Raw genomic sequence first — 27528 nt, forward strand, 5'->3', positions numbered from 1 at the left:
ATGTGACAGCTGTCATATCAGCGTGCATTTTAAAAAGAAGATTTATCGGGTTTCCCTGGTGGCGCAGTGGTTAAGAATCCGCCTGCCAGTGCAGGAGACACCGGTTCGAGCCCTGGTCCTGGAAGATCCCACATGCCTCGGAGCTACTCAGTCCGTGCGCCACAACTACTGGGCCTGCGCTGTAGAGCCCGTGAGCCACGACTACTGTAGTCTGCGTGCCTAGAGCTCGCGCTCTGCAACAAGAGAAGCCACCGCAATGAGAAGCCCGCGCACCGTAACAAGGAGTAGCTCCCGCTCACCGCAACTAGAGAAAGCCTGCGCGCAGCAACGAAGACCCAACGCAGCGAAAAATAAATAAATTAATTAACTAATTAATTAAAAAAAGACTTATCAGAATTGGTGAATCTGGGGCTTCCCTGGTAGCGCAGTGGTTGAGAATCCGCCTGCCGGTGCAGGGGACACGGGTTCGAGCCCTGGTCCGGGAAGATCCCACATGCCGGAGAGCAACTAAGCCCGTGCGCCACAACTACTGAGCCTGTGCTCTAGAGCCCATGAGCCACGACTGCTGAGCCTGTGCGCCACAACTACTGAATCCCACGTGCCTAGAGCCTGTGCTCTGCAACAAGAGAAGCCACCGCCATGAGAAGCCCGTGCACCGCAACAAAGAGTAGCTCCTGCTCGCCGCAACTAGAGAAAGCCCGCGTGCAGCAATGAAGACCCAACAAAGCCAAAAAGAAGTTAATTAATTATTCAAAATTGGTGAATTTTTGTGTAGCCATTTTAATATTAAAGTTGGAAGAAAGAAAGCAACATTTTCAGCATGTTATGCTTTATTATTTCAAGAAAGGTAAAAATGCAACCGAAATGAAAAAAGAGATTTGCGCAGTGTATGGAGAAGGTGCTGTGACTGATCGAACGTGTCGAAAGTGGTTTGCGAAGTTGCATGCTGGAGATTTCTCGCTGGACGATGCTCCACAGTCGGGTAGACCAGTTGAAGTTGATAGCGATCAAATTGAGACATTAATTGAGGACAATCAACATTGTACCATGTGGGAGATAGCCGACATACTCAAAATACCCAGATCAAGCGTTGAAAATCATTTGCACCAGTTTGGTTATGTTCATTGCTTTAATGTTTGGGTTCTACATAAGTTAAGCAAAAAAACCCTTCTTGACCATATTTCCCCAAGCGATTCTCGACTTAAACGTAAGGAAAATGTTCCGTTTTTAAAACAAATTGTGATGGGTGATGAAAAGTGGATACTGTACAGTAATGTGGAATGGAAGAGATCGTGGGGCAAGTGAAATGAGCCACCAACAACCATACCAAAGGCCGGTCTTCCTTCATCCAAAGAAGGTGATGTTGTGTATATGGTGGGATTGGAAGGGAGCGTCCTCTATTACGCGCTCCTTCCGGAAAACCAAACGATTAATTCCAACAGGTACTGCTCCCAATTAGACCAACTGAAAGCAGCACTCGATGAAAAGCATCCAGCATTAGTCAACAGGAAACGCATAATCTTCCATCAGGACAACACAAGACCGCATGTTTCTCTGATGACCAGGCAAAAACTGTTACAGCTTGGCTGGGAAGTTCTGATTCATCAGCCGTATTCACCAGACATTGCACCTTCGGATTTCCATCTTTACAAAATTCTCTTAACGGAAAAATTTTCCGTTCCCTGGAAGACTGTAAAAGGCACCTGGAACAGTTCTTTGTTCAAAAAGGTAAGAGTTTTGGGAAGATGGAATTATGAAGTTGCCTGAAAAATGGCAGAAGGTAATAGAACAAAAGGGTGAATATGTTGTTCAATAAAGTTCTTGGTGAAAATGAAAAATGTGTCCTTTATTTTTACTTAAGAAACAAAGGCACTTTTTGGTCAACCCAATGAATAATCTTTTTTCAGTTGACCTGTGTCTAGTTTCTTTATTTTGTTTTCTTTTTTATAGTATTTCTCTGCTTTTTCAAAATAGTTTTGTTAATTTATACAGCAATATAGTAATTTACTATAATTGTAAAATGTTTAAGCAGAGCAGAATGCTGTAGAGGAAAAAGTGGTAGTATTCTTCAACCCCAGTCATCAATCCTTTTTCCATTTTTCTGTTAGAAGATCCTATTATTAAAAGTTTATTCTCTGAGGCTCTGGAATTCCTCAGAGATGCTCATCATAGGCTAAGTTTCACCCTACTCTTTTTTTCTAAAGCAGAAACATTTCTATGTATTAAAAATAACTATGTTATTCCTTATTTTTATAGTGCGTTTAGATTTTCTTAAATATTGGTTTGTTTGTCTGCGTGGGCTCTTCGCTGCAGCGCACGGGCTTCTCTCTAGTTGTGGCGTGCGGGTTTTCTCTTCTCAAGTTGTGGCGCACGGGCACCAGGACACGTGGGCTCTGTAGTTTGCGGTAAGCAGGCTCAGTTGCCCCGTGGTATGTAGGGTCTTAGTTCCCTGACCAGGGGTTGAACCCGCATCCCCTGCATCAGAAGGCGGATTCTTTACCGCTGGACCACCAGGGAAGTCCCCTAGGTTTTATTTTAATAGCATTTTTAATTAGATTATTACTTTAGAATTACAAGTTCAAGTTCAGTAGTGTATCAGTCAGGCTCTCGGCAGAAAACAAATGGCACATGAAAGTGTGATTTTTAAGAAAAGTTGAACAAAGAGTATATTTTTATAATACGGGAATAAAGATGAGGGGACAAACCAGGGATGGGGATGGAAAAAGGTGGAAAAGGGGCAGTTACTGAAACTACTGAGAAATGAAGTTATGGGAGAGAGCCTACCTTTGGAACCTGTGGCATTCTGTAAAGAAACATAGCCACTGCCAAACTATGTCACCACAGGAAAGAGCTGGGGAAGAAATAACCTCGCCTCTCTTCTCCAACCCTTTTGCCAGTGGTTCCTATTGGTCAAACCCAACCCTATTGGTCAAACCCAACCAGGCCAGAGAACCAGGGAACTTTGTTCAAGCCATCCTTAGCAATCACCCTCTTTGCAGGGCAGGAAAGGGTACAGAGTAAATCTAGAGAGGAAACAAACACTATCCAGCACAAGTTACTTACACAGGGTTTGATACATTCATCTTTCTGTCAAACTCTGTGCTATTCTACACCCCATTCCCATCTGTTCCCCTACTGTATTACAGGCAGTAGCCCTCATGGAAGAGTTCCAAGGCCTAGACCGAGATGTGGAAGGATCAGCGAAGCAGTGGAGGAAGTGGGCAGAATCCGAGTGTCCAGAAAAGGAAAAGTTACCACAAGAGTGGAAGAAGAAAAGTTTAATACAGAAGCTGATTTTTTTGAGAGCAGTGCGCCCTGACAGAATGACACATGCTCTCAGGTGGGCGCAGTTAGCACTTTGGGAAATGCAAGTTAACCTAGAGGAAACTTTGTCTTAAGGACTAGAAGTATCTGGTGGACGCGTTTATGGTTCATGTTCATGAAAAGTGATTCTGCGGAAATTTTTATACTGCAATCACTACTTTTGTTCAAATCTGCTGACATTGAACAGTGTGCTAGTCTGTCGGCAGACTGAACGTATTCTTCCTGAAAAGCTTACTTCTGAAATCAATAGGGGAAACAGGGAACCTATGGAAATATTCTAGGAAGAGGGCTGGCAGAGTTCAGAGGCCAGGAACATGCATTACCCAAGTGTGATTCCCATTGTTTATATTTAGAGCGGCCCTTTGGCTCCAGAGATTTTGCACATCAAATAAAAAATGAATGCCTTTTGTGGATTCACTCATAGTCCTATAACTTTACAACCAACGGGATTTAAAAGCAGAAATGCCTGCCTACATCTTGGTTTAAGTGTCCCTTTCCTTTGCCCTTTTGGCTCCTAACTGGTAATGCGGTGCTTACTTCTAATTTGAATTCAACGGTCAAAGGGTTCCCAGGTTCCTTCCCTAGCGAGCTGCTTTTTTGTCAGCAGTATTCACTTGCCTCAGGTTTTCTTCCTTGGCTTTGTCTGTTTAGCCAATTTTCCCTTTGCAGAAGCCCCTGCCACACCCTACTTTACAAGTTAATTCTGTTTAGTAGTCCTTACTTTCTGCTAAATCTGATGCTGCTGGCAAATAATCCCCGCTTAATTGAGCTTCCCTGTGTTAGAAACACCCCAAAAAGCATTTGTATATTCATGAGAAGCCCAGCAGGCTGGAAAATTGCACTGTGGCAAATCTAATGAACTGTTAATAAGTAACGGGGGCTCTGGCAGGGGATTTGGGGGATACAAAGCCATATGCAGGCTTTGGATGGTTCTCCGAGGAGAGTCTCGGTACACCCCCAAAATGGAAGGTAGGCTTCTGATTTTCAGAGCTTCTAAAGCAGAGAGGGATTTCACGGACCCAACTGCATAAATCTAGTGTGGATTCATATTGTCATTCTTACAAAACATCTCGTGTAATAAACATAGTTTGCTTCCTTCCCGTGCCTGTGGTTTAAGCTGATTCAGGCTGTGACACTTTTCAAGGTCAGGAGCGCTGATCCTGTCTTTGGCATTATTCTTTTTACAGGAATTTCGTGGAGGAAAAACTGGGTACGAAGTATGTGGAGAGAACCAGATTGGACTTAGTTAAAGCATTTGAAGAAAGCAGCCCAGCCACCCCAGTATTCTTCATCCTCTCCCCAGGGGTAGATGCCCTTAAAGACCTAGAGATCCTTGGTGAGTGGCCGGGAGGCTGGCCACCCAGCCCTGCCTCTCACCCGTCGCCAATGCAGCCTTCTTTTCAGCTCATAGTCATCTTAGTTGCTTATTTCTTTTCTTTCTCATTTGTTGGAGATTGAGTGTATGGAAAATGTAAGGTTAATAACCCTGTAGTCTGGAGAAATGTTTAAATGGAACATTCCTCCGGTTGGCATAATACAAGTTTCTTTTGTACTGTTCTCCACCTTTTGACTAGATGAGGGCCAGAGGGCAATTTTCCCCGTGCTCTTGTAATCTTGTGCCCCCTGTGACTAAATAATGGTCATTAGAGCAAGCCTATTGGAGTGTGAAAGGCACTGTCGCTTTGTGCTTTGGATTACTATCCCCTGCGACCTGCACGGAGAATTCCAGGTTAATAGAGCTGTGACCTGACTGCTGGATTCAAGCACAGCTTCACAAGGTGAGGGGCTCCTGCATTTACCCAATGAGCCAACCCGGTCAAAAAATGATGTGATATCTACCCCATGTTGCTCCTTTTTATGAGGGCAATGCTTTGCTACTCCTGCAAGAGTTTGTAAAGCTGGGTAACAATGCCTGCCATCTATCAAAATGTCAAAAGCTTTATTACCACAAAACCAGAGGAACTGATTCCCATAGGTTTTGCTAATGCTTGTGAGGAGGCAGCTGTTGAGAGCGTGAAATGACGCTTGTTGAAACGACAGAGATTTAGTTTGGCTTCTTCAGGAAAGTGACCTGGAAGGTGGCGGCAGTGACCACAGATGAACATCGGACCGCAGGATTTCAGACTCTTCTCACCTCTTCTTGGTTCACTTTTCCTCTCGCCATGTTGTGTCCTCCCACAGGCAAAAGACTTGGGTTTACAACTGACTCGGGAAAACTCCACAATGTGTCTTTAGGACAAGGTCAGGAGATGGTGGCAGAAATGGCCCTGGAGAAAGCTTCCCGAGGAGGACACTGGGTCATACTCCAAGTGAGTAATTACGTTTTCCTGAAAACACTGGGAGTGAACATGGACGGGCAGTGCAGGGCACCCCTGCCCAGCGGGAATGAGCCTTTCACACAGCACACGGTGATCTGCTGGTGGGAGGCGTGGGGTTCTCTCAGCAGTAATGACACCTCCTAGGGTGACAAGGAGCTCTGCTGACAAGGATGACTACCATTTTTTGAGGGATTTTCTAGCCATTGTGCTTGAAAATTTTAAATATTACAGGGAGCCCCATCGTTCTCCTGACTTACGGATATCTGGAACACTCCAATAGTGCTTGAGGACAGACTGGCTCGTATGGAATACCAAGACCGTTGGCATAATATCTCTCCTTTGCACGTGGCTTTAAAGTTGACAGAGTGTTTTTTCATATCTCATTATGTCACGTAACTCTGACTCTGCCCATAACTAGTTGTGTCGCATTCCCTTGGCTTATAAATTGAGAGGTTGAGTACTTGGTCCCTTTCGCCTTTCTAGGACTCACATTTTGTGGGTCTATGATTCTACAATCTGGTGTCTTTTGGGGGTGGTTCCCTTCACTGGGGATTCTAGTGTCGACCGAAAAAAAAAAAATGGACAACATGAGAGCTGTGAATTCAGTTTTATTTGGGACTTAATGAGGACTATAGCCTGGGAGACAGCCTCTCAGCTGTGAGGAACTGATCCGAAGAGGTAGCAGGGGAGAGGTCAGTATCTATGTGATTTTGGTGAAGGGGTACCTGCAGTCAGGCACACATCTCGGTTGAAGGTTGCTGCTAGGCACAAGGAGCAGATGTTTCCATTCATGATTTTAGTGCTTTTTCTAGGTATGAGAAGATGCAAGGAATTGAGTTCATAAAATTTTCTCCCGAAAATATCTATCCAAAGGCCTGTTCTACCAGATTTTCCCCGAGCACAGAAAGCCTCATTCCTGATCTCTGCCCTGAACTCCTTTCAGGGTGTGTTGAAAGTCAGCCCCTGCAGTGGCTAGTGACTTCGTTCATATAGAACCAGATGGCGAGTGACATTTTTTAGTTTGTACTAGCAAGAATCCAGGAACCAGTGGAGCCCAGGCAAGCTTTAGGGGGCACCTAGGGGCCGAGCTAACTCCAAGCTCACTCCTTCCTCAGCAGGGTGCGCCAGCTGTCTCAGCAGGTCTGGAAATGGCCATTTGACTTGCAGCACAGTGATCCCAAAGGTTCTTATTTATATGTCAGGCTCCTTACTAGGCAACTTGGAGGATAAATTATCTCTAATCATCACAGCAAAGTTGCAAGGGTAGGTATTGTCATCCCATTATAAAGGTGAGAAAACTGAGCTTCAGAGTGGTTTGGAGAGCCTCAAGGCCACACAGCAGGAAAGTGGCAGAGTCTGTCCGCCAGCAGGCGACGTTCTTTCCGCTAGCCCCCACTGCCACCCTCATGCAGATATGACATTGGCCTTCCTTAATGTCTCCAGTATCTGGGGTTGATGCATTCTGCGTTTCTGCTTGAAATAAAATTGGCTTCACTAAGAAACTGCCCAGTGTCCAAGAAGAATATAACCTTCTGGGAGAGTAAAACCTACCGCTTAGATGAGACTTCAGTATGGGGACTTGGGATGGTGTGTCCCTTCTGAGCCTCACAGAGTCGGACGGGTAATAGTGGAGGTTTTGTTTTTCCAGAGATAGCAGTTGTTGCTGGGTCCGTTGGGTAGATGCTGAGCTCTCCCCACAAAAGAGAACGTTCTTTGCGAGTTCTCATGCATCCGGCGGCTCAGACTGGAGAGAAACTGGGAGGGGTGCAGTCCTCCTCCAGAGAACATAGTGGTCAAAGTAAAATGTTTCTGTTATTTTTATATCTATGCTGTGCTACCCGTCACCCCCCTCCCCCAAAAAAATGCAAGTTGTAAGTTTTACCATTAAAAAACGTCTCAAAAGACCTTATTTGGTGAAGGATCTCCTTTTGGGTATCTATTTTAGACCTTTGATTTTTGTTTTTAGTGGTAAGCCAGTAACTGAGAGTGTAACTTTCACTAGTTCTCTCCACACATAGAATAATTGGAGAGGAGAGACTATCCCAGGCTTTTTGGCAGCTTCTGAAGGTTTCTAGGATACATTTGATTGGCAGTTAAAAGAGAAGCATTCTTTGAAGAATGAGAAGCCCAGCATAATGGGAACTTGTTACATTGTTTGTAATTTACATTAAAGTCTGTCAGTGTAGGCAGATGATATGTATGCACATGTTAATGAGTTCCTAACCAAACTCTGCGCTGGTCAATTACTATGATCAGAGATAGCCCCTCTAAGGATATTTAGTTGGCGTTTTATCAAAAACCCACACTCCAGAGAAAACTATCACTAAGGTAGCAGACTGGCACTGTCTTTGTCTCAGATGCACACCAGATGATTTGTGAATTAATATAATGGAAAAAAAATCATTTTTCATGGGCAAAATGGGTGGTTTTCAAGATATGTGTATTGGCTAAAAATGTCGCACAAACATTGCTACCCTTGGACAAATGGCCGCAAGAATCTAGCCGGTCTCAAAGCCAGTATCCTCAAGAATGGTCCCCAGGCTGGATTCCAAAGAATGCCAGTGTACAACGATGGCTCACTTGGAGATTTTTCTGTTCCCTGACTCCAAAGTCACTGTTAAAATATTGTTATGTTTGTTTCATATACTAATGAGTAGGAGTTTGAGTAGAGGAGATTTCCATCAGTAACAATGAAGTAGGGGATCAGGTGCGTTTCTAGCCTTTAGTTTTTATACTTGATTAAACTAACCCAGATAAGTCTTAGCAATTGAGTTTGAACTGTAACAAAGAAAAGTATCAAGAACTCCATCTCAGAAGTGATTGGCGGGTGTTGGAAGTAGGTGAGTGTTAGAAGGAGATTTTGTTTCACAAAGACAAACTGTAGTGATTTGGAGCACTTAAAGTGTTCAGTGTTCAATTCTGACTTGGTTTACTTTTTTGCCCTAATGCGCTAGTAAAGGAAACTTTAAATCGTGGTTCTCTGAGCTTTCAACTCATTCATGTACAGGAGAATGTTGTAATCCTATAATTTAAGTAATGTACTTCAGTCTCACAGGAATTCTAAACCATGCTGTTTTTCAGAATGTCCATTTGGTAGCCAAGTGGCTCGGAACCTTGGAGAAACTCCTTGAAAGATTCAGCCAGGGAAGCCACAGAGATTACAGGGTTTTCATGAGTGCTGAGTCTGCACCTACACCAAATGAACATGTCATCCCTCCAGGACTCCTGGAAAATTCCATCAAGATTACTAATGAGCCCCCCACAGGAATGCTGGCCAATTTGCATGCTGCACTCGACAACTTTGATCAGGTAAGAATGCAGAAGCGGCCTGGTCTGACACTGAAGTCAGGGTCTTCTCACAAGACTGTGAGACCTAAAACCACAGCCACACGTGTAACGAGAATGAACCACGTGCCTTTCTGAGGAGCTTGCTTATTGAAGACAAACATGGCAGACTAGTATCTCTAACCATAGAAAGAGAAAAAGCCATTGTTCTTATTGACGTCGTTGAGAAGATCGATGACGCCAACGGTGACGTGGCAGGAGTTTTAGTATACGACTTAATATTTTGATCTGGTTTTGATATTAGTCAATTTAAAGCCCTTCTTTTTAGATTATATCCATCCTGCCTTCAGATTTACATTTTCATGTCCTTCCAAAATAAAACAAATAAATGAGTACCTTTATAACTTAATGATAGTTCTATTACCATTAGTCTCCTTGTTCAAATTACCACACGTCTGTGTCATAATCAAGTCTGTCAGTTTCCTTTGTTGCTATTTCTCTGAGCTCCCATTCCTTCCTCTAATTTCTTAGAAATCCTTGGTAAACAGCATTCTTATTAGGAGAAGTAGAATAAGCCCGAAAGAGGAAACATGTATGATGTGGTGATAAATATTCAGCCTCGTGTTAGAAATGTTATTATCCTCTATGAACCATGCCCACATGCTTAACTTTTTCTCTAGGTCCCTCTGGGCTAAGATGAGAAAACCAACATTATGAAGGCATTAAAATAACTGGCCACCTAAGAATATAGTTTTGAAGAATACAGTTAATTGCTCAATTCAATAATTGAGTAGTTTGTGCCTGTTTACCCAAACGGGCTGTGTAAACAAAAGGCACTCAAAAACTCTGTTGAGTCTGTTACATGTTTGAAGTATCCTTTTTTGCGAACTAAGACAGGCATGTATTTTATCTTCCCTCAATTTATAATTCCTGGCCATCTGTGACATTCTCAAGCTCTCTCTCTCAGAGTAAGTACAAAAGAGGACTTTGACGCATTTAAATAGGATTTGTCCAACTTCCCAGAACAATTGTCTTTATTTGTGAAAAGTGAGCAGTTCATGAGTAAACAGACTTCAGCCCAGTTGTCCTTCAGCTTTTTTTTGGTAAGCACCTCTCTGATAATCTGATAAAACTATGGATACTCTCCCCAGGGAAATGCACACTAAAAAAAAATGGTTGCATACAATCATAGGGATGACCAGATCCCCCAAAGCCTATGCATGAATTCCTTCCCCAGTTAAGAACAGCATGTTCTAGTTTATTTATGAAAGTATCAGGTTTTTTTTTTTACTGCTACTTGGAAAACCCCTTACAATAATTGGTTACATTTATTGAAAAGGGTCTTAAGAACTTCAGGGGGGAATATTTCTTATCTACTGGAAAGGCTCCTCTGAAATATTAAGATTAAGTTTGTTCATAAGTAGCAAAAGCAAAGCTAATCAATGTGATTCACTAAATAAACTTTCCATCAAACCTGTTCTAGCCCAAACCTGAGATTTTAAAGCTTTGTGACCACCTAGAGGGGTGGGGTAGGGAGTGTGGGAGGGAGACGCAAGAGGGAGGAGATATGGGGATATATGTATATGTATAGCAGATTCACTTGATTATAAAGCAGAAACTAGCACACACCACTGTAAAACAATTATATGCCAATAAAGATGTTTAAAGAAAAAAAGATTCTAAAGAAAATCTAAAAATTTTAAGAGTCTTTTATGAATGCCGAACTGTTATTATGTTAGAAAAAAATGTGGGTTTTATTCAGATTATGTAATTCAAGGGTACTAGCCTGTGCTCCCTGGCTATCTGTGTATAGGTTTCTAGAACCCTTTTATCAGAATTATGAAAGAAGTACAAAACAACAGTGGCTTAAACAAGGTTAAAAAAGGTATTTCTGCCACATGAGAATTCAGGAGCTAGGTCATTCAGAGCTCCTTTGTGTCACCACAAAGTTGTCATCAACCCAGTTTGCTTACATTTCACCATCTCTAGGATGGGCTTGCCGTGGTCCCAAGTGGCAGTGAGGGTGGCAGCTCCCATAGCTGTGTTCCAGAAAGTAGGATGAGAGAAGGAACAGAGAGGATGACAAAGGGACCATGTTTGCTTTCTTGTAAAGATTCATTCAGCAAGTTAATACACAATACTTCTTTCAACTTATTGGTCAGACTAATTCACACTGCATTACCTAGCTGCAAGAGAGGCTGGAAAAGTAAATCTATCTTGGGCAGTGTATGCCCAGCTAAAAGTCAGCAGGAAGGCGCTTTAGGGCGGGCAGATAGTGGTCTCCATCACAGACCTCCTCCTCTCCCAAGTCTCCTTGTATCATCCTGGATGTTCTGTGTCGCTGCCGTGGCCCTGTCTTGCTGAAGCCTGTGACGTGGACAGAGGGTGATGAATGCCATCTACCTTGGTTCTCATTTGGGTTAGGTAAATGGGTCCCAGTTGCTCCTATTGCCTGGCTGCCCTTCTTAGATGAGAAAAGCACCTAAGGGATCTAGACAAGTTAACTGTTCTGTTTAGGTATTTTCATTTTTCATGCTTTGATTTTCAAGTCAAATTAAATCTGTGCTCTTAATCTTCTCCCCAAGTCAGAATTGATCCTCGAATTTTGACATGTGTATTCATAGCGAACAAAGTGCATTTGATATTGATCCTTTATTACCTTGAACATTCTAGAATATTTATGTAAATATGATCAGTAAGTGACCAAGATGTAAAGGACCTTTTCTTTAGGATGCTGCCTACCTAACACTCTTTCAGCTCAGTAGCGCTGCCTCTTGAAGATGTCATAAATGTTTGGGCTCCCTGCATCCCCAGATAACCAGATTTTTGAAGCAAGAATGTAAATTTCTTTTTCTGTAAGATTTGCAGCAGAAACAAATAATGGTAATTGTGCATGTAAAATTGGCATCTGTGTGCATGCATCACTGTTATGTGTGTGTGGATGCCTGTTCTCTGTTCACAATGCTGTTTGTATATTTTCTGATACAAACACTTGATCACTTGCTTTGTAAAAATACAATTGACCTGAAGTGTAGAATGTTAGGTGGACTCGTATTTTTCTTAGGAATGCCTGATTCACATTTTCTTCTCATGTCATTTATATTATCAGAGCGTAATGAAATGGGCATTGACTTATGATTTTGGTTTTTTTAGCAGTGAGGCTAAACTCAGGTCAGTTATATGAAGTATATAGACGGAAGTAATGTCCTAACTGTAGTACTTGGGTTTTCCGTGGACTCTGTGTAATTCAGGGAGGGTGTTAGGTGACTTGTTAGATCATAAAATTTTGTCACTTCCATTTGGTCTCCTAGAAATGTCTTCCTTTTAAAAGCAATGTATTTTTATATCCTTCAACATTAATTCCACTTATGTGGTTTCCACTTTTCTTCTTTCACAAGCTTGCCTTTTACTTGAGGTTTAGCTGTGGAGAAGTTATTTGTAATGATTGTATATTTTTGAGCCCCATAAATTTCCTAGACGTGGCCTAGTCATTTAGAATAACCTAGTGATTTAGTTGGGTCAGCAGTGTATGTGGCCTGGCCAATTCTAGAACTGTATTTGGTGGTAACCCTGGATTCTGATGAAAGCGATAGAGAAAGAAACTAAAATGCTCTTCTGGTCCTGGACCAAGAGAACAAATCTAGGCTTGGTTTAGACTTTTACTGAAGGGCCTCTGGGAGGCCAGATCTGAGCTCCCACCCCAGACGGGCTAAACATATTTTGTATTATAGATGCCCACATTGTCAGATCCATTCAAATGTAGACCGGGTGTAATTTGACCGTTTTAAAGGACAAGGCGGGAAGGTGCTGTTTTGGACTCACCTTCCTCCGCGGCCCACCATCAGTTGAAGGAGTCATCCTCCGTTTTTCCTTGTTTGCCTCACAGGGCTGCCAGATTTGAGAATGGGTAAAGTACTACCCTTAAGACACAGATGGCTGTTTTTCACCTTTTAATTTTATGGCTTTGGGGGCCATAACCATATCAGTGTAGCATACCAGGTTTCCCTCTGCATTTGCAAAAAAATAATCTTACGGATCTACTCTACAGGACATATGTTTTCCAATCTTCCATATGCTGTTCTGTTATTCCAACAGTGAGTTTTATTTTCAGCTCATTGGAAGAAAACCATTTGTCGTGGTGGTTGTATTGTCAAGGGACAGTACAAAATGATAGTGATTCATACAAGATAATCTCTCACACGTAATTGGCAGCTCTGGTGCATGAGATCAGCCACACACCCACGCTTGTGGTGCCTCCACCGTACCTAACTCCCAGCTTCCAAGTCGTCCAGTCATCATCATTTGTAGCTTACAGGAAAGGGAAAAGAACGACAACCAGACCAAGCAATTTCCCTTTACACAAGTGACGTGAAAGTTGCATACGTCACTTCTGCTCAAACTCTGTTGGCAAAAACTTGGTCACGTGGCACATCTGGCTTCAAGAGGGGCTGGGAGATTGCTTTTTGATGAGTGGCTGTGTGCCCAGATAATCGGTATTACTATGGAACCAGGAGGAATGGAGAATTGGCATTAACTTATATTCCACTACAGTGATGAAATTAAGATGATGGCCTTTTGTCAAACAGATTGTACAAGAACATTTTTGCAGGGGATATTGATGTCAGGCAGTATTACCACTGGCAAAATGAATTGTCTCATTTTCTAGTGAAACAGAAGAATAATTGAAGCAAAATAAAAGCATTCCTCTTAAATCAAAAGACTGGCAAATGCCAAACAGTCTTCTCTTATGCTCTCCTAGCTTAAAACTGCATATTACCTCTGTTCTAGGTCTCCCTCAAAGTCCTCTGCAAGAAGATTGAAAACTCAGACCCTTGCCCTTGGAAACCATACAGATGGATGATCAAACGTTCTTTCTTTTCTCCCAGGATACACTTGAAGTGTGCTCCAAGGGGCAGGAGTTTAAAAGCATTCTCTTCTCTCTGTGCTACTTCCATGCCTGTGTTGCTGGGAGACTGAGGTTTGGCCCCCAGGGCTGGAGCCGCTGCTATCCGTTCAATTCTGGAGACCTCACCATCTGCGCCAACGTCCTCTGCAACTACTTAGAGGCAAACCCTAACGTAAGTGCCAGTGGCCAGATAACCTCTTCCGAGGAGTGTACTGAATCTGTCAGTCTTCGGGCACTATCAAAATGGACCATAATTTCTCTTTCGAAGCTATTATTGAAATAGCTGACACTACGTATGCATCCTCTGCCAAGTGTGAGGTTTTACAACAGTGGATGCTCGAACTTTATGAGATGGGTCAAGCCAGTTCTACATCAGCAGCTTAGTGCAAAAAAAAAAATGTCCTTCATTATGTTAACAAAAACAGTGGTTTACATGTGCATGTATGCCAGATTCATTAGGCAGGTAATGAAGCATTTGCACAAATGTGATTACATACAGCAATTCTGACAGTTCATGACACTGCATCAATAATCGCTACAATTAGTTCTGATGACGGAAGCAATTTACAGCATGCCACATGTATAAATAATGGCGCATTTCCTGCATATGTCATTATTATGTATTAGGGATGCCACCTTGTTGTGACTTTTTCAGTAATGGTCCCCTTGATTTGAAGTTAAAGGTAGATGAATGATTTTATTTCATAGCTAAAATGTGTTCTACAGATGGGAACGGGAATGCTTCATCAAGAAAATTTGTGTAAACTCTTATAAACTCAGTGACTGGATTTCAAGAAGGATGAATCATTTGTAAGGACATTCTGGCTTAGTCCTCATAAGGGAAACTTTTTCCATTAAGTTAAATCTGTTAAAATCGAGGTATGTTTGTCAGAACCAACCAGGCATGGTGCTTTAGGCCACACTTTCTATTAAAGGGCCTTTAAAACCATTCAACCGTGTTTCTATGTATAAATGGTTCTTTTTTGTTCTTTTGGTAATTATTGTTATCAAAGTTTTCTCAAGCTTTGAAGATGGTTTGACTACTATCTGAATATGTACACTTTGTACATAACATGGGTGTGTTCTCCCAAGGAATCCAAGATCAATGGCTTTAATATGGTATGTGATGATCACTGTTCCATATCTAGCATTTTTTTTAATTTATGAAATTCACTGTGAGCATACTTTGACCATTCTAATAAATACTATTTTGTGTTGATCTTAGCACATTTTGTTTAAAATGTTGCAGGTAGAATTGACTATTATAATAGTTCTGGAGAGTTCTGGGTAGAAAATGAAACAGACCACTGAGTACTTTTATTCAAGTCCTTCATTACTGTCCCAGGAGGCTGAGGCCAGGAATATTATCCTATTTCAGCTGGACCCTGTACACAGTTGAGGTGGGAACGAAGGGGAGCAAGAGAGGGGTTGACTCATGTTCCTCTCCGGCTCTCACATCCCGAGGCTCGGCAACACCAGTTGACCGATTGAATCGTGCTGTGTCCTGCTGCTTCTCCCACGGGTGTCCCAGCATCAAGACAGCTTTAGGTTTTAAACACACGCTCTTGTGTCTTAGATGTCTTGACCCAAGTCATTCACCACACATCACATCACGAAGCAAGTTAGTTAGATCTGGGAATTAAGTTGACGTGCCCACATAGTTTGGTTGTACAAGATGCCCTTTTCCGGAAGGTATATGTATAAACTTGGAAGTAGGCAGATGATAGATGATATTTCGAGTCATGAGATTAGATGAGATCATCAAGGTTACAGAGTGTAACTGAGAGATCTAAAGATTACGTCTTAGGGAATGCCAACGTTTAACTATTGTAAGAACTTCGATATTTTTCCATATGAATTTCGTAAGTCTCACCATACGGAAATTCTTGAATGTAGGTTGGAAGGCTTTAATTGAAAACATCATTTGGTTGTTTACATTTAAGGTTGGGGATGGGGCTATGTAACGTCTGACTTTGGTTTTACAAAGCCTAGAGGGAGTAGGAAGAAAAATTGTTTTTCTGTAGCAGTACCTTTCTCCCACCCTGTGGAGTACAGTTTGGGGGACATGCCCAAGAAGACCTCTACTGAGTAACAACAAGTTCACATTTTTTTCAGGCTGTACCACTGTGCCAAGGGAAGGGTTACAAAAAAAAAAAAAAAGTATTTGTAAAAAAAGATTTGTGGGAAGAAAATCAATTATTGAGAAGAATAGATCCCTAGCTGATTAAAATCTTGAGGGAGCTATATATCAGATAATAATGTATAGCAGGCATTAATTAAATGTGATCAGAGAAATAAAGAGGTCTCTGTTTCCCATCCATTTCTGTTCTATGGGAGGTAGTCCATGGCATGGCTGAGAGAGCATGGTACAGTGTAGCCACTTTAATTTTTCATTCACATCCAAGTGGCTTAAAAGGAAGACGTTCATTTATTCAAATTATTCAAATTCAAATAAAGTTGTAGCCAAGTACATTGGAATAGTTGAAGCAATTTTACTTGTTCTGTCACATCATGAAACAAATGAAGGCTATAATTAAGTTTTTACTTGAACTGCTGGGAGGCAGTATACTGCCCCCGAGGGTATAAAGGTTTCTGTCTCGAAAGGCTTCATCACAAACTGGCATGTTTTGCAAACCCAGAGGAAGCTAAAGGGTAGCAAAGAGAGGCTTCAAACCCTGCGAAGCCAAATAAAGAGGAGATACGGTGATTCCTTGAATAAAACATACTACAGGCATTAGTTACAGCACTTGGAACAGTCATGGAGGCCAGTCATGCCACAGACCGAGCCCTCAAATCAATCTGTGGCAAACGGCTTGGTTTGCCTGGACTTTTGGAAGGTGATGGAATTCTAAGTAACACCCGGAATTCAAATTGTATAGGTTTTTCTTTCTTTTCTCTGATTGAGATCATAAAACCTGGTATAAATCAGATCATAAAAATGTCATCCCTCAAAGGCCCTATGAACTGACACCCTCTTGTGGTTTTTAGATGAGGTTCTGAATGTGTAAACCTTAACTGCATAACATGTTCTAGGAATAATCCGGTTTGCTTTAAAATCTTCATTAAAAGCTCCGCTTCATTAAAAGCTCACTGAATGTATTAAAACGCACTGAAAATAATTCTCAGCCAATTCAATCCTGGCAATGCAGACAATTCCTAAACCTCTTTTAAATGCTCCTGTAGGTGGGGGCTTGTAGAGAGGCGCTTGCTGCTGACTGACTGTTCGGAGGCAGGTGCCCAGAACCCGGAAGTGAGCGTTTGCATGATTCCCCTCCCCTCTCCCGCCAGGTCCCATGGGAAGACCTCCGTTACCTCTTTGGTGAGATCATGTACGGGGGCCACATCACAGATGACTGGGATCGCAAACTGTGTCGGGTGTATCTAGAAGAATTCATGAATCCCTCTCTGGTAAGACATTTCTTAAGTCATTTCACAGAGGAGAAAGTTCTAGTAAGATTCTTTTTTAACTTTTTATTTTATATCGGAGTAGAGCTGATTACCAATGGTGCGTTCGTTTCAGGTATACAGCACTGTGATTCAGTTATACATACACGTTATCTGTTCTTTTCAAAATTCTTTTCCCGTTTAGGTTGTTACATCATATTGAGAGGAGTTCCCTGCGCTATACAGTAGATCCTTGTTGGTTATCTGTTTTAAATATGGCGGTGTGTGCATGCCAATGCCCTAACTATCCTTTCTGCCCACCCTTACCCCCTAGTAACCAAAAGTCCGTTCTCTAAGTCTGTGAGTCAGTTTCTGTTTTGTAAATAAGTTCATTTGTATCACTTTTTTTTTTTTTTTTTAGATTCTGCATATAAGCGATAGTTTGCTTTCTCTAAGAATTTTTCAAACTGATTTCACTATGTAAATAATTCTTGAACGTTATTGAGGATTCTTGGCCTTTTGTGAGTATATTCTGGCACACCTTCCAGGGAGTTTGGAAGTTTGTTAGAAGTGTAGGCTCTTGGGCCCCATGCCAGACCCACAGAATCCGAATCTGTGTTTTAGCAAGACACCTCCCTGCCACCACCGCAGGTGGTTTCTGTGCCCACGTGACTGTCCCATGCACAGACTCACTGGATCTTTGAGATAACCCCGTGAGGTACACAGCACTGACACTGTCACCCCATTTCATAGACAAAGAGACTGGGTCACGGTGATTTGCCCCAGGTCTCCCAGTTATCCCAGGCAGGGGCTCTAGCCAGACGTATTGATTTCAATTCAGCGGCTCTGATGCAAGTGAACTCTACAGTTCCTTCTCTGGCACAGAAGCCATGGAGTATTCTAAATTTTGATCACTAACTCCTAACTAAATATGTGCTCAAGAAAACGGCCGTGATGTGAGAGGGCAGTTCTTCCTTCTGTGAGGAAGGGGCAGAGCTCCCGTGTACTGGAGTTTAAAGAGGCCAGGTACCCTTTTCCCATTTCTCATCTTACTAGCCCTATGTCTGTGTATACCAACACACCCACATGGTTTGTGACTGGTGCTGTGTTTTCTGGAAAAAGCACTCAGTCCTTGTTTTCCATACTGAAGTAGCTGAAAGTGGTGGCATACTTTTCTCATGTCTCTCTCCAAAGGTTTCCAGGTTCAAGGCCATTGCCTTGAAACCCAAGGCACCCTCCACCGTGCCATCTCTACTCCCACTTGGGCAAGACACCAACTGTGTTTAGAGCTGTGCCGTGTATTTTTTTAAAAAATAGTTTGAGCAACCTCCTGTTTATAATTTCTTGAGAACTTCATCTCCTAAAAGTATTATGCCTTCTTCAAGTCCATTTTGAGAAGTAATATAATCATGTATTAGAAAACATGGTGTACTGTAGTCTCATATAGAAAATTGAGGACAGATTCTTTTTTTGCTACTTTTAATAATGTTAAACAATTTGGGGACAAGGCAGGGAAAAAAAAAAGACTTTCTGCCATGTGACCATTATTTGTTTCTTTTGACTGTGAGTCTCCTGGTCTTTCCTTAGTTCTAATGAGCAAGGTTTCAGGGGTCAGAAAGACACTTTCAATTTAGCACAATTGGAAGTCACTCCTCAGAAGAGGTCTGGGAGTACGTTACCATGGAGATGGGAAAGATAAACAGGGTCGGGTGTGCTACCTTTACAGAGGCTGATTTCTCTGAATGATGGTGGAGGTCAAGGGGCAGAGCGACAAACTCACTCTGCTCTTCCCTCTCTGGTTCTGGCCCGAGGATGAGAGTGAATTACTGTTGCCAACCGAGACAGTCCATTAACCTTCACAAGCCTGAACTCCCATTCACATAATTGTAAAGTAAATATAGATGATGCAACCTGAGGGGCATCTCTGGTGTGTGCATTAGCCCTTTAGAAATTTAGGTACCTGCCCTTCCATGCTGCTCTGGTGAGGTTTTCAGGATGGAGATGCTCATTTGCAGTCCTGCATCCTCACCAGAAAGCACTACCTTGTCAACTCACCAGAGCAAGTTAAAGCACTGACTGGTTTGGTGGCAGAAACTGCAAAATCCCAGTTATTTTGTTCTCATACGGATGTTTCCTGCTTATGCTGTTTACGTTATGAGGAACTTAAGCTAACACTTCAGCATCTTGCAGGATGTCTTTTTGCCGCTTCTCACATCGGTTAACTTATTTGGCAATTAGTGTCTTTGGTTACATGGGCACGTGGTCAAACCTTGGAATGCTTTCAGTGGCTTTGTCCTGTTAGGAGGATGAATGAGTTTCTTGTTGGGTAAATGACACGGCATTTAGAGAGGGCTCCCCAACGGCAATGTGCTTTAGAGGGTTCCTGGCCAAAGGTAGGGAATTATAATTAATATTCTTCTCTCATGTAAGGTGCACACTTGGCAATGCTAAACAAGTAATACGGTAAGTTACTTTTGGAAAATAAGGTATCAGGTCACCTGAAAGCTGTCAGAATTAACAGCTTAAAAGTTGGGCTCTGAAGTAAAACAAAATGACAAAAAAGCTCGGGTTCAAATTCAGTGCTCCCTTGTGTTTGCTGTGCAATTTTAGATACATCACGGAACCTGAGCCTCTGCTTATTCATTTGTGAAAGTAGGGTACACAGTAGCAGTCACTCAGCATCCTCTCCTCAACCTGCCCCACTCCCCAGCACCAGGCAACCGCTAATCTACTTTCTGTCTCTATAGATTTGCCTAGTCTGGACATTTCATATAAATGGAATCACACAATATCAGGCCTTTTGTGTCTGACCTCTTTCACTTAGCATGTTTTCAAGGTTCATCCACGTTATAGCATGTATCAGTACTTCATTCCTTTTAAGGGCCAAATAGTATTCCATCGTATCGATACACTATTTTATTTACCTGTTCATCAGTTGATGGATATTTGCATTGTTTCCACTTCGGGGCTATTATGAATAACGCTGCTTTAAATATTCATATATGTGTTTGCATGGACACACATTGCCACTTCTTTTGGGTATATACATAGAAATGAAATTATTGGATCATATGGTAACTCTGTGTTTAAATGTTTTGAGGAACCACCAAACTGTTTTCCAAAGTGGCTGCATCATTTTATATTCCCACTGGCAATATACGAGGGTTCCGTTCTCTCCACGTCCTCGCGGTGGGTGTGAAATGGTATCACATTATAGTTCTGTTTTGCATTTCCCTGAAGACTAATGATGTTGACCATCTTTTCCTGTGCCTATCAGTCATTTGTGTGTCTTCTTTGGAGACATGTTAATTTAGAACTACTGATTCTTTGAGGCCTAACAATAACCTTATCAAACAGCCCTCCGCCAAAGGCAGGACAGGTGGCCACGGTGCAGAGTTAGGGTCCCATCAGCAAGAAGCAGCTTTTCATAAAAGCCTCTCAGTGGGATGGGAGAAGGCTTGGATTTAGAAGCAGGATTCCCAGAGCTCCTTGAGTATGTTGACATTCTCACAGATTTCTTAAAGTAAGAGAACAGAAGTCTCTGTGGGAACTAAGCCTTGCTTATCGAGCTTTACTTGTTTGACATCATAGTAGGAACTTACAGTAGGACATTCTCAGGTTTTGTTTTTCCTTCTAGAAAATTAGGGTGTGCTTGAGGTAATCATGTCTGTTTCTAGGGCACAGGAAAGACTAAAACTAACCTTTGTAAAAGGCTGCTGTGTGCCTAGCTATTTGCATACATTGTCGTTAAATTCTCATGGCCACAATCTTTAGGTTGCTATTAGGATCCTTATTTTACCGATGAGATTGAAGCTCAGATAAACTGTCATTTTTTGAAAACCACCAAACCGTTTGGGGGCCGGGGGAGTGGGGGGAAACTGAACCAGATCTGTCTGGCTATAAACCTAGCCCTTCCCGTTGACTTTGCTGTTTGCCTTTGCTTTGCTCACTGCCCAACATGGGGAAGGCACTCTTCACATATTTGTAAACAGACTGCCTAATTGTCTTTCCAGAAAGCATGGACCATTTGCACTCCCATCAGCATTCTACGAATATTCACTCAAATGTCCAGTCCCCAGGCATTTTGAAAAGTTCCAAGTGGTTCCGCTTTTCGGTTACTTTCTTTGCTTGAAATTCTGTTTTAACTTTGGCTGCATTGAAAAACAATTAACTGTGGCTCTTAAATTTTCTTTTAACTATTGAGCACTAATAGGGAAAATCAAGTCCTTGTTTGTAGGGAATACATTTTGGCTTGGAGATGTTTAGTCTAACTTCTGGTTTTAGTATTCATATTTTGTGTCCACATTTTTATTTTGGCTAATTTATCCAGTAATGGTGAGGTTAAATCCCCTTCACAGTTTTGTTTTGGTCACGCTGAGTCAGGTAAAATTTTAATTTTGATTATTTCGATATATAAATGTGAAATGATAGGAAATGTGAATACATGAATAAAACAAGCCTAGCTGATGGATACTGGTCACGAGAGAGTCTGCATTGCTCCTTCTCATGTTTACTGGGTCCAGGTCTGTCTTTCTGGCAATACGAAAGACTGGATAACTTGAAAATCCTCCCGATACAAAATAAAAATAGAAATTCTGACTTTAACATTTAAAGTGCCTTTTGGAATTCAGGAGAGCCATTTAGCATCATCCCTAAGGACATGGGCTCCCTGGGCAATGTGGGATTGCAGGTTTGAGGAGGAAGGAACAAACTGCCACTACTCACAGATGACATGATTGTGTAGAAAGTCGCGCTGATTTTGTCTCCATTGGACTGTGAGTTCCTTAAGAAGTAGGTCATACGAATCTCTTATACGTCCACAGCTGACTGGGGTATACTAGGTGATCAGCTCATACGATTGAATGAATTAATGAATAGTCGCTTTGTCTCCAGGTGATAGTGAGGGGACCAGATAGCATGGACATACACAATTACAGAGACAAACCCCATTTTCAGAAAATGATTTTAAAATTCTAGGCCTAAAATAGCTACATTAGGTGATGGTTTTTAAAAACTAGCATTCCCTGTACATTTAAGTGCATGTAGACAGAATTCACAGCAAGAGAGGCCGGGAAAATTAAGAAGTGTAATGGTCCCCTGGGAACTAAAGAACAATCAGGGGGGAAAAAAATCTGAGATTACAGTGAGTTAACCAGAAAAGTATAAGCGCTGGATTGACTGTGTTTATAGCTGGTCAGAGACTGAGGCCCATAAATCGTGTAGTTACATTTTGGTATTTCTGCTTGCATTGCCTTGGTTGAGAACATTCTTCCCGGTGGAATGTCTAACCCTTCTCTCCGGCCTGAATGAAGTGGATGGGTGTGATTAATGCCTGATAACTCCCGCCGCTCACTCATTAGGCGACTTTGGATGGAGCACCAGTGTGTGCGAGCTCGCAGTTGCCCCAGGGTCTACAGATCGAGATGAGCTACACAGACTCTGCCCTGAGAAGCTCCAAGTCACGGGGAGGTAGCACTCATTTGACTTTTAGTGTATACTGCCCTATAACATGTTAGTTACACACACTCCCACGTATTTTTTAAGATAGGCACATATAATTATGCATGTATGCAAAATCTGCGTGCATAATACATACAATAGTTTGAAGTAGTACTGCATTAAGTACTATTAAGTCATACTAAAATGAGTTCAGAATTAAGATTAAAATCAAACATATGCCCAGGCAAGTTACTCTGAATCTCAGTTTCTCTCTGCGAAATGGGGATATCTGGGAGAATCAATGACTTCAAGCATGCAACAGGGTGACCGATACACAGTAGATGGCTCAGCACCTGTCCGTTCCCTTTGTGTGCATGTATCGTGTTACCCCAAGCAAACTGCAAACCAGGTCTTCTTAAGGATGGGATTCATGTGTGTTCCTTGGACTCCTCCCCAGAGGTCAGCGTGGTACCATACACAGAGCAGAGTGACTGATTACAAGAGGGTCAAGAGATATTCTAGAGAGCTCGCGATCGATCCAGCATTGTGCTGGGACCATCTTACCGGAGTGTTCTCAAGGTGTTTGGGAAATGAAGATTGATGTCCACTTAGATTTGGAATAACTGACTTTTCCTTTGTGGTTGAAGGTTGATGGTGAACTGATGCTGGCACCAGGATTTGCTGCCCCACCCAATCTGGATTATTCAGGCTACCACCAGTACATAGAAGAGATGCTTCCTCCGGAAAGCCCAGCACTGTATGGCCTCCACCCAGATGCTGAAATAGAATTCCTGACAGTCGCATCCAACACTCTCTTCAGAGCTTTGCTGGAGATGCAGCCCAGGAATGCACTCAGCGGTGAAGGGCTGGGACAGTCCACAGAAGACAAGGTAGAGGGTCATTCTTTCTTTTCTGTTGAGTTATACTGTATGTACAGTAAAGTACACTAGTCGTTAAGTGCACAGCTAGTGAAGTTTTTACCTTTGTGTGCACATAACCACCACCTGGATCAAAGTACAGAACATGTCCAGCACTCCAAAAGGATACCCCTGCCCCTTACCGATCAGTACCCTCTCCACCCCAGGCCAAAGGTACCCACCCTCCTTACCTCTGTCGCCGCAGACGAGATGGAGTAGATTTCCCAGTGTTTAAACTTCACATACATGCAGCCTTACAGGATGTACTAATTTATGTCTGGCTCCTTTCGCTCCACATTTCATTGTGAGATTTGTGAGATTCATCCATGTCGCTGCATGAACCAATGGTTCATTTCTGTTTAGTATTTTACTATGTAATTCTTTATTTATATATATAAAATTCGTAATTTGCTCCTTCTATAGGGGATGGGTGTTCGGGTTCTTTCTAGCTTTTCATTACGATGACCATCGCAGCCGTGCACATTCTTGTAGAGTCTTTTGTCAGCATACAAAGGTTAACTCCCAAAGCTATCTGCTCATAATACTCATTCCTGTATACCCAGAAGTGGAATTGTTGGATCAAAGGGTATAATGTTCAGCTTTAGTAGATACTCCCAGTTTTCCAAAGTGGTACAACCACTCCTGCACACTTCCACCCACCAGCAGTGGGTGGAAGTGCTTCTTGGGGTCTTGTTACGAGTCATGGTATTTCTTTGTGGTTTTTTTTTTTTTTTTTTTTTTTTTGGGGGGGGGGGGCCCCATGTGGCCTCTCCCGTTGAGGAGCACAGGCTCCGGACGCGCAGGCCCAGCAGCCATGGCTCACGGGCCCAGCCGCTCCGCGGCATGTGGGATCTTCCCGGACTGGGGCACGAACCCGTGTCCCCTGCATCAGCAGGCGGACTCTCAACCACTGCGCCACCAGGGAAGCCCTCTTTGTGGTTTTAACTTTGCATTCCTCAGTTAAGGAATAATACTGAACCTTTTTTCATACGCTTATGGCCGTTTGGATACACTTTCATGTGAAGTACCTGTTCCACTTGCTTGCCCAATTTCTAACTGGGTTGTCAATCTTTTTCTTACTGATTTGTAAGAACGCTTTTATTTCAAATGTGTGTCCTTTGTTAGGTGTATGTATTGCACATTTCTTCTCCACGTGTGTGGCTTGCCTTTCATTCAGTGTGTTTTTGGCTCTGTCATTTCGTTAGTGTCTTTTTTCACCTTTTCTTGGGAGATTGGCATTATCCTTCTTTTGAAGGTTCTTATTACCGTAGAATGATGGGGATGAGAAATGGACATCAAATATTTTTTTTTTACCTTTGGATTAAAATCTTACTTCTCATTAATTTAAAACCTGAATAGCTTATTTTTCCCTCAATAAATTAGCCTCTGTTTCTCTCAGAATTATGAATCAAGGATTCAGTGTGTGGAAACACAATAAACATCAGGTCTAATTATAGTGAGGTCCCAAGAACTTGCCATATTATTTCTTGAAATTTTTCAATTATTTCTTGAAAGGAGGCCATTCATTGAGACACTTGTTTGTAATTTAGAAGCGTTAGAATTTGTTACAGCACGTTTTATCCTATATACTAACATCTTCCCTATGTGAATTTAGATTTTTAAAAAGATGAACGTATTTAAAAATCCATCCATTTGGGAAGATCTATAGTATTAATAGAAGCAGAGAGGTGGGTGAGGTCTTCATCTAGTTCTGGGGCTTCAATCTCTCCAGGGAGGCAGCTGATCATTACACCAGAAAATGCAAAGCAAATGAGGTAAAGATGCCTCAGCATCTCCTACAAGCAGACTGGTTGTACCAACCACCATCTACTAGGTGTTTATATACTAAGCACTATAGAAAGTGCTTTACAAATATGCCAATTTAATCTGCAACAGCTCTGAGTAGTATCGGAATCTCTCTTTTGGAGATAAGCTTAGGTGACTTCCCAAGGCCAGACAGCTAGAAAGGGCCAGTGAAGGAAACCAGATTGTAGCTGAGTCCCAAAGCCTTTCTTTGACCTAAGTTCTCTACAGCACTGTGTTTCGTACTCTGTACTGCTGCTGTAAATAAGCTCAAGATTTCAAATGACCTGCCAGGGTGCTAATAAAGCAATCTGCACGCATCCCGTCAGAGCCACAGGCAATAATGCGAGAAATAAATGAAAGAGGGAAAGCTGCCTGAGGCTGAAGACAGGCAATATCTTCCAGTCTTTCGTCCTTCTTAGGTTATTTGTTGGTTTTCCCAGCTCTGTAAAACTGCATCGTTGGAAGAAATATCCAGATCAGAGTACTATGTACATATGCACGTCTTCAGTGAACAAATCCTTCATTTCTTTAGGGCAACAGCTACAAAAGATAGAGGCTTCCTTGTTGTTGGAAATATTGATCCAAATTGCCCCCCAAATTTTAGGATGTGTCAGTTGCAAGGGCAGCATCACAGAGTCACCAGAATTAACTCAAGTGTAAAGGGCATCTTTGGTTCATGTGACTTTTCAAATAACTTTTCTAAAATAGCAGATTGCAAACTGGACTACCCAGATATTGGGGTTCTCCATCCTCTGATCATGTCTTTACAAAGAAATGAAATGTAGTCGATGAGAGAGAGTTGTGTTCCCTAAATACTAACAGTAAATAAACTACAAACAAATAGTAGCACCTCCCCGACGAGACTGTGGGACGTCAAGGAGGGGAGGGCTGCACCGATTGAGGGAGTTGGCGGTGCCACTCTGCCCCCCTCCCGGGAGTTAGTAGGCATCTTTTAAACTCATGAGCAAGCATCTTTGGGAGTCGTATGGTACAGTCTTAGACTTAAAAAAAAAAAAAAATAGAGGCTATATAGTCACCGTGACCAAAAATGAAATAGAAAGGAGCTAAATCTGTGTGTTTGTTAATGATTTAAGGTTAAGAATGTCTTGGATGACATTTTGGAGAAACTTCCAGAAGAGTTCAACATGGCAGAGATAATGCACAAAAGCCCAGACAGAAGCCCCTATGTCCTTGTCTGCTTCCAAGAATGTGAGAGGATGAATATTCTCCTTCGGGATATCCAGGTGTCACTTCAACAATTAGACCTTGGATTGAAGGTAAGTTTAAAAGTGAGACTAGAGCGGCCTTCTTCACATTAAACGATACTCACTATGTGGCCTTTTTTCTCCCTGCAAGGGGGAGCTGATGCTGTGTCCTGACATGGAAGCCCAGAAGTCTGCGCTGAGTCACGATGCAGTACCAGAAAGCTGGAGCAAACTGGCGTACCCGTCTACTTACGGCCTGACCCTGTGGTAAGTACCCGACCCCTGCTGCTGCCGGCCATCGCCAGCCTCACGGCTGGTTTGGTGTTCGGAATTATGCCTCATAGGAACCATGAAAAATGTACTTTGTGATTGTATTCAGCCATAACTGTGCAAACCACCACCAGTTTCACTTGAGTGAAAGGCAAAACTCAATTAGAAGTCAGGCTCAGAGCAAGATTCGAATTCTGCTTCTCACTGAATAGCTATCTGATCTTGGACAAAATACCTGACCTTTGTGTTTCAGTTTTTCATCTGAAAAATGTGGAGAACAGAATTCCCTCCCTGAGTGGATCGGATTTAAATGGCCACGGGAGGCACCCTTAAGTTTACCCTCACATCATGTTATACCCTTATTTTCGAAGCCAGTGATTACTAATGCCATTTCACAGCGAACTCCTAAAGTGGTATGTGGTAAATCAGACTGCCTTCGATTTGGGGGTGTGACCGCAGTGACGTGCCACAAAGCCAGGGACAGAAATTCACAGCTCCCTGAAAGCCAGTGTTGTCTCCAGCCACAACTCGGCCTTGGTAGTCAGCACCGGAAGTTTCACAAGGCAGGCTCTATTCTTGGCTTTTCCACATGGACATTCCTTCTTTCTTCTCACCTTCCTAAATTTTTCTTCCACGAACCAGAATGCTACGCTCATCCTTAAACTGGAAGGTCC

General features: G+C 42.3%; 1 protein-coding gene across 1 annotated transcript in view; it reads left to right on the top strand.

Moving 5' to 3' along the window:
• Window positions 1-27528, top strand: part of DNAH11 (dynein axonemal heavy chain 11) — a 307654-nt gene that overhangs the window by 273187 nt on the left and 6939 nt on the right. The window contains 9 exon segments of the mRNA XM_024738428.1: window positions 3147-3340; window positions 4512-4660; window positions 5506-5633; window positions 8724-8951; window positions 13814-14005; window positions 17122-17241; window positions 23304-23546; window positions 26474-26656; window positions 26736-26851. Of these exon segments, the coding sequence (XP_024594196.1) occupies window positions 3147-3340; window positions 4512-4660; window positions 5506-5633; window positions 8724-8951; window positions 13814-14005; window positions 17122-17241; window positions 23304-23546; window positions 26474-26656; window positions 26736-26851 (1553 nt within the window).

The sequence above is a fragment of the Neophocaena asiaeorientalis genome, unplaced genomic scaffold, assembly GCF_003031525.2.
Source record: "Neophocaena asiaeorientalis asiaeorientalis breed wild unplaced genomic scaffold, Neophocaena_asiaeorientalis_V1.1 scaffold89, whole genome shotgun sequence".
Lineage (NCBI taxonomy): Eukaryota > Metazoa > Chordata > Mammalia > Artiodactyla > Phocoenidae > Neophocaena > Neophocaena asiaeorientalis.